The 7,801-nt window shown below is 66.2% G+C and overlaps 1 protein-coding gene across 1 annotated transcript; it reads right to left on the bottom strand.

The window, feature by feature from the left end:
- Positions 1–33: 33 nt before the first annotated feature.
- On the bottom strand, positions 34–7,614 carry USP43 (ubiquitin specific peptidase 43). Its single transcript, XM_048965521.1, has 14 exons — positions 7,138–7,614; positions 6,712–6,852; positions 5,975–6,042; positions 5,618–5,710; positions 5,303–5,438; positions 4,730–4,853; positions 3,924–4,165; positions 3,440–3,537; positions 3,283–3,360; positions 3,082–3,208; positions 2,660–2,978; positions 2,085–2,243; positions 1,483–1,620; positions 34–1,401 (listed from the first exon to the last, which is right to left on the bottom strand). Exons 1-14 carry the CDS (start codon positions 7,612–7,614, stop codon positions 821–823), a joined length of 2,781 nt encoding a protein of 926 aa, XP_048821478.1. The 3' UTR covers positions 34–820.
- Positions 7,615–7,801: the final 187 nt, after the last annotated feature.

Genomic DNA, 7,801 nt, shown 5'->3' with positions numbered 1-7,801 from the left:
GCCGTCCCCCAGGTGGACGCGGCACACAGCGCGCTCCTTTCATGTCTTTAATAGAAATGGCTGCGGGAGAACCACGCACTGCATAGCCCTGAGTGTGCAAGCAGCCCAACCCTCAGCACCAGTAGCTTGTAGAAAACAAACAGCATCTCTGCATAGAACTCTCTGTATAGAATAAATACTCTCTCTCCCAACAGCCCCTCAGCCCTGCAGACCCCCTGCTTGCTCCCAGTAAGGCGTGGGCTGAAAGGCACAGGGCCGAGGGTGCAGACAGCACAGCACAGCACAGCTGGGTGCGAAGGGATCCCTGAGTGGGATGCGCCCAGGGCTGGTACCCAGCTGCAGGATGCTCATAGTGCAGGCACGCCCTGATTTTGGGCACTCCATGGCATGATGATCCCAGCACAGGTGGTGATGGATACCCTGATGCAGGATGCTGCTGGCGCAGGGATGCCCTGCTTCCAGATAGCCCAGAGCTCAACGCTCCCATCGCTGGATGCTCCCAGCACCGTGCACCCAGCCCCAGGATGCTGATGATGCAGGAATGCCCTGACTGCATACGGCCCATGGCACAATACTCCCAGTGCTGGGTACCCAGGTGCAGGATGCTCCCGGCACAGGGATGCTTTGTTTGTAGATACCCCCCTGCACAACGCTCTTGGTGCTGGATGCTCCTAGAGCCATACATGCAGCTGTGCAATGCTCCAGGCTCTGGGTACCCAGGTGTGGGATGCCCACAGCGTAGAGATGCCCCGACTCCACAGCACAATGCTTTGGGTGCCACCCACTGCCAGCTCAGCCCCACAACCATCCCCTCCCTTCCTCAGAAGCTGGACTCAGGCACGGCCCCGTGCCGCAGGGTTGCCGTGCGCTCCCTGCCCCGTATCCCCGCAGTGCCCCCCGCGCCCCGGCCCAGCGATGCTGAGCGCCGCATGGGGTGAGGGGGCCGTGGGGGGAGGCAGGCTGAGCTCTGTGAGCGCCGGATGGGCCCATCAGGGCTGTGGGGGTCGTGCTGTGCCCGAGGGGTGCCCTCCTGCCGCACCCGGGGGGGGCCTGTCTCCTGCTCACCACTCCATGGGGGGCTTTTGGGGCATGAGATCCCAGTGGGGCCGGCGCTGTGGGCCCGGCGTGGTGTTGGGGTGCAGCGGGGGGGCTCTGTGCTCTGTGTGCTGCCTGCAGCATCGCCCAGCACGGCCTTCTGCTCCACACGGGGGCTGCCCCCACCTACCGGCCCCATGGGGATGTATGGCAGCAGCTGCCCAGGGGCCGCCCGCGGGCGCGAGGCGAAGGACCACCGCAGGGGCACAGCCCTGGGGGGGGCCCTGCAGCGGGCGGGGGGTGGCAGCTTGACACTGAGGCTGCGGCTCTGCACCACCCGCACCGGCGGCCGGGCTTCGAAGCCACCTGCAAGGAGAGAGCATGAGGGAGGTGGGGGGTGGTTGCACCGGGGCTCCTGCGGGGTTCAGGACCGGGGGGGGAGCTCACCTTGCTCCTGTGTGGTGCTAAGGTCCGGGCTGCAGGGTGGGGATGGGCGGGGAGCTGCAGGCTGGGATCCTGTGCTGTGCTGCTTGGTGCCCCCTAGCCGGGCTGCCCAGTGGTTCAATGGGGCCGAGCTGCTGCTGCCTGTGGGGAATGGGAGCTGCATGGAGGGGCACAGTGCCAGGGAGTGGGGCTGGGGGCTGCTGGGGGGTGCTGCAATGCAGGAGCTGCAGTGAGCAGTGTGCATATGCAGGCATGCAAGGGGTGTGCACAGAAGCATGCGGATGTGTGCGGTATCTGCACAATGCTGTGCATGCTGATGCAAACCAGCATGTGTGTGCATGGAGTCCTGCTACATGCAAATGTGTGCCTGCCTGCTGCACTGCTCATGGATGGCAACGCACAGGTATCTGTCCAGGTTGCACTGCATGCAACTGTGCTGTGAGAGCACACACACATCTTGAGTGCACACGAGTGTGCATCCAGCAGTGCTGCGTGCAGGCACATCGTGCTGTGTGTGCACATGCATTTGGCTGTGCTCTGCACACAGTGTGCCTGCTCTGCGGGTGCTGCCAAGGTGGTGATGGGGGGTGGGTGACACTGCTCACCTCTGGCAGCACTGCTGGCTGACCAGGCAGGGATGGCATTGCGGCGCTGGTAGAAGAGGATGTAGGCGCTGCGGGTGCTCACCTCGTCCTCCCGCACCCCCTCCACCGTGCTGTCATCGTAGCTGTACCAGCGCCCGTCCAGGGAGTTGCAGCAGTACGCTGGGGCAGGGGTGAGGGAGGGGGAGCAGGGAACAGGGCCCCTCGGGTCTCCCCTCCCCACAGCAGAGATGGAGCCCATCACGCTGCTCTGACACACTGCACACCCCTTGCAATGCCCCCGGCCCCATGCTCTTCCCCACTGCACCCCTCACACAACACATTTTTATCCCACTATTCCCCTGCAGCACCCTGTGACCCCACACCCCATGTCCTCACCATGCACCCCAGCCCCACATCCCTCCCCCATTGACTGCTGTCACGCAGCGCAACCCTGGCCCCAAGCCATGCCCATGGCACTCTCCTTTCAGTGACCCCCACTCCCACACCTTATCTCACTGCACACCCCCATACGGCACCCCTAGCCCCACCCCCCATGGCTGTGCCATGCCCCCCACCCCACAGCACCCCTCGCTCACCGGTGTAGTGCCCGCCCTGCATGCTGCCATGGTGATTGCAGACGGCGTAAAGGTCATACAGAGCATCCGGGGGGCAGCTCCGAGTTGGGCGCAGGGAGTTCTGCCATCGTCCCCCCCCCGGGGCCAGGTGTGGGGCCATGTCCAACCCACGCAAGGGGAAGCGCACCAGCGTGCTCAGCTTGTGGCGGCGCTGGGCAACCTGGCGGAAGCGCTTCAGGTGGATGATGAGGATGTCGGGCAGCGTCCAGAGGCGGAGCTGCACTGTGCCCTGCTGCAGGACCCGGCAGTGCGGGCAGCGCCATGCGTCATCCGGTGCCAGCTGGAGGCACATACTGTGAGCATCCCAAAAGGAGTGTCTTGTCCCTCCCCCTCCTCCCCCTGCCCAGCACCGCAGGGCGTGAGGCTTTTTTGGGTGCACCCACCTGCTCCTCCTTGGTGTAGAGCTGGAAGCACTCATCCAAAGTGCAGCTGTGCTGCTGGTGTGCCGCCTGCTGCAGCCGCACGCTGTCTGCATCCTGCACCACCTCCTGCTGCACGCTGCCGAAAAGCCTGCAGGGTGGGAGGTGAGGGGGGGGTCAAGGATGGAGCACGGGGCTGTGGTCCCCCCCCAGAACTGCACTCACCGCTCCTTGATGCCGATGTCCCAGTCCACTGTCAGCGCGACATGGGGGGGTCCGCCAGCGGGGCTCTGCTGCAGCGCCCTGAGCGCCCCAAAGGGAAAGGGAGGTGTGGAGTGGGGCCTCCCCATCCCTGCAGGGCTGTGGGGTGGCCCCCCCTCACCTGTCAATGGCCGCGTGGCACAGCGGGTGTGAGTCCTGTGGGGACAGGTAGGCACTGGGCTCCCTGGCCACGTGGATGCGGAACAGCGGCGCCGTGCCCTGCAGGACAGCACGGTGAGGGGACATAAGGACCCTCAGGTCCCTCAGGGGGAGCGTCCTCACCCTGGGATGCTAGTGCCAGCAGGGCCGGAGCACTATCCCACACTTCAGTATCCCCATGTGACCTCAGTTCTGCTCTTGTACCCATGGTGGGGACACCCAGAGGGACAGGGATGGGGCTGCAGTGTGTGATTCACTGTGGGCTCCCATCAGCCCTGCGGATACCTTGGTGGCGATGGCACCCATGTGGCAGGGATGGGTGACACTGCAGCCACATCCAGTGACTATGGCCAACCAGGGCAACGGGGACGCCGCTCACAGGGACACCATGGCCACTGGTGGGGTCACCACGGCCCCCCACAAGGACAACCCATGGGGACACCCACCTGCACGGCGCTCCTCATCATGCTGCGCAGTGGGGCCAGCACGTCGCGCTGCAGCTGTGCCCAAGAGGCACCACGCTCCGCCCACAGCACCAGCGGTGATCCAAACCTGGGGACGTGGGGACGTGGTTGGGGGCATGGGGACACGCAGGGCGGCCGTGTGTGGGGCAGGGCAGGGCGGTACCTGGCGCGGTGCGGACCGGTGCCCGCCACGTGGCACAGCAGCAGCAGCACAGGGCGGGCGCCTGCGGGCAGAGGGTGAGCGCGGTGCGGCCATGCCCGTGGGAACCCCCTGGGGGGAGGGATGGGGACACCGGGGTGACACGGAGGGCGTGGGAAAATTCCCGCCAACGGCTCCGCCAATCGCAGCGTGAGGGGTGAGGTTCCCACCAATCACGGCAAGACAGACACCTGCCTCCCACCAATCGTGGCGTGAGGGACAAGGCTCCTACCAATCACAGCAGAGGAGGAGAAAGGTGCCACCAATTGCAGCAGAGCATGCATCTGCCTCCATCCAATCGCGACAAAACACACCTCCCTCCCACCAATCACAGCAGACGGGGCACAGCTCCCACCCGCCATTGGGAGAGGGGGGCACAGATGCCACCAATCACAGCACAGCACACCTGCCTCCAACCAATCACAGCAGCGGGGCTGGAGCCTCCCACCAATCCCAGCGGGGCAGACACCTTCCTCCCACCAATCCCAGCGCAGCACACCTGCCTCCCACCAACGGCATGGGGACAGGGCTCCCAGCGGTCACCAGTAGGACGCCACCAATGCCACCAGCCCCACACAGTGCCCAGTACCTGCAGGGGCCTCTGGGGGAGCCTGCAGGGCATACAGGGGTGCCTCTTGCCCAGCTGTGCTCAGCTCCTCAGCGTCATCCAGTGAGCGCAGGAAGCCCTGCGGGGACACCTCGGCCAGGATCACCTGTGGCATGTGGCACATGGCTCTGGATGTGGCACAAGGCACACAGTGCAAATACATGGCACACAGCACATGGTGCAGTACACCGTGTGGCACATGGCACAGCACCTGGTGCACGGCATGGCACAGAGCACAGCACATGACAGCGTGTGGCACAGCTCATGGCACATGGCGCAGCACATGGCGCAGCACATGGCGCATATGGCACAGCACATGGTGGAGCAGATGGCACAGAACATGGCATGCAGCACGTGGCACAGCGTGGCACAAGGCAAGGCACAGCACAGCAGGTGGCACACAGTGCAGATACACGACACGGCGCACAGCGTAGCACACAGCGCGGTACAAGGCACACAACATGGCCCAGCACGGCACGCGGCATTGTACAAGGCCCAACAAGGCTCAGCACCAGGCACAGCACAGCACATGGGCTCTGAGTGCTTCCCCTTTACCTGCTGTGGGGGCACATCCCCCTCCCGTGCCACCATCTCACGCAGCTCTGCAGCCGTGCCCAGCAGCGGCACTGCCAGCCCCACGCGCAGCGAGCGCCCGCCCTCACGCTGCAGCACCAGCGTCACATTCAGTGCCCTGGGGACATCATGGTGGGGATGTCATGTGTGCCCCAGGTGTGGTGGTGCCAGCATGCATCCCTCCTTGCTGGACACCGCCACCTCCTGCGCTCTGAGTTCTCCCCATACGGCACAAATGACCCTTTTTGGAGCTGGATGCCCCAAGTGGTGCTGGCTGTCCCCTCACCACGCGCTCACCTGGTCTGGCGCACGGGGATGGGCAGCGAGATGCACAGGAATGGGTCGAAGGTATTGCTCTGCTTCTGGCAGTGCGGGCACGTCAGGGAGGATCTGCACACATGGGCAGGCCGATGGCACAGCTCTGAGTACCCATGTGGGGCACTGGGACGCATCCCTGGGGGCTGGGTGGCCACAAGGCACAGCCACATCCCACAGCACACGCACGGCACGAGGCACAGCCAGCAGCTGCTCACTGTGAGCCCTGCTGCACAGCCATGCAGGGACGTGGCTCGGTACTGTGTCACCCACAGCAATGCTGGGCACAGCTCAGCCCCTCTCCCAACACCACAGGGCCGCATCCTGCCCACAGCTCACCTGTACTGTGCCTGGAAGTGGCTCTGTACAAAGCTCTCCCCACTGGCACCGCTCTGCTCCACACTGCGCTGTGGGGACACAGAACAAATGGGGTGAACCCTACACCAGCATGGCCCTCATGATCCCCACCATCCTCAGGCACTGCTATGGGGTCCCCACGGGCTGCATGGCATGGGGAATACACCCAGTCCCACTGTGTTCAGTCTACTGTCCTGTGAAATGGGCGCACTTGGGGCAAAGGTACCCAACACACACCAGCACTGGGATGGGGAATACCAGGAGGTGCTGTCAGAGAAGGACCAGCCTGTTTTGTGGGCAGGAGTTTTTCAGTGTTACAGTGAACAGCCTGAAAATATTTGGAAGGGACAATGATTCTCCTGGTGCCATCTGCTGGCTCTGGGTCCCGCTGAGCCTGACACCTCCTCGCGGTCTGCTGGGGGCCAGGGCCCATCTGCTGTCTCAGAGGGGGGTCGGGGGAGGGAACTCAATGTGCTCGGTGCCTGTGCACCCTGCAAGACCCCAAAGCTCCCCGCATCCCCCAAGGGCTCCTCCTCCTGGAGTGCCCCCAGCAGATCCAACCTGCAGCCCTCCGCACGCAGATCCGTCCTCCCAGGACACGGACTGGACGGAGAAGAGATTCTCTTTTATCTGCCCAGCTGGGCGGGGTGCCGCGGGGGCTGCCCCAGCTCAGCAGGGAAGGACCGGGATGCCCTGCCCTCTCCCCCGGGGACACCCACCTGGTGGGCAGCGCGATGTCCCGGTGCGGGCGAGGCGCTGCCCAGGTCCTCGTGCATGCGGTCCAGCAGCCACAGCAGGAACTCGAGGGCGTCGTGCTGCGCGTTACCGCGGAACTGCGCGCCGTGTTTGGCCACGATGCTCTGCGGGGCGCAGCAAAGCAGCGGGACGGGGATGCTGCGACCGGGTATCGGAGCCGCATCTCCACCGAACGCACCGCCCTGTGCCTCAGTTTCCCCCTCCACGGAGCACAGATTCGCCCTCGGGATTAGCGAAAGATCCCCCAGCTCTCCCAACCCGGTACAACGCGCGGCTCTCCCCGGGAGGATCCCGCACACGCGATGCCACCGCCGCCCGCCCCGCCGTGGAACTGCCCGGGGAGCGCTCCGACCCCACCCGGGTTAACTCGGAGCCCGGAGCGGCCGTACCTGGAACTCGGCGGAGAGCCGCGGGGTGTATTCCAGGCTCCAGAGGGCGCGGACCAGAGCCGCCAGGCGGTGCGTGACCTCGGCGCGGGCCCCGCGGGCTCGGTAGCGTCCGAGCGCCAGGAACTCGGCGAGCGGGGCGGTGTTGCTGAGGCACTGCACCACGGCGTTCATGAAGCACGTGTTGCCGTGGTTCCGCAGCCCCTGCGCGCCGGGCGGTCGCGCCCCGCTCCCCGCCGCCCCGGCCCCGCCGCCCCGCGTCGTTTCCCTTCTCCCCGCGCTCTCGAAGCCGCCCTCGTCGTCCTCGGGCTGCGGCCGCCGCCGCCGGGCGCCCCGATCCCCCCGTCCCCCCGCCAGCCGCGCCCAGGCTCGCAGCAGCCGCCCCGCCAGTCCTCCCAGCCCCCCCAACCCCCGCAGCGTCCGCCGCCGCCCCCCGACCCCGCGCCGCCGCCGCCCGGGGCCGCCCCACGCCGCGCTCATGGCCCCGGGCGGCCCCCGCCCCGATCCGGCACCGCAGCGCCGCGCGTAGCGCCGAGCATGGCTCCGGGCGGCCGCCGGGTGCCCGCTGGGTGCCCCCCGCTGGTGCGGGACCGGCGGTTTTGAGAACGCGGGCGGCTCCTCCCCCGGTCGGGCTGGACCCGGGGAAGGGACGGGGAAAGCGGCGAGG

Source organism: Lagopus muta, chromosome 18, assembly GCF_023343835.1.
Source record: "Lagopus muta isolate bLagMut1 chromosome 18, bLagMut1 primary, whole genome shotgun sequence".
Taxonomy (NCBI): domain Eukaryota; kingdom Metazoa; phylum Chordata; class Aves; order Galliformes; family Phasianidae; genus Lagopus; species Lagopus muta.
Note: the sequence above shows the minus strand (reverse complement) of the source record. Positions and strands in the feature narration are given on the sequence as shown.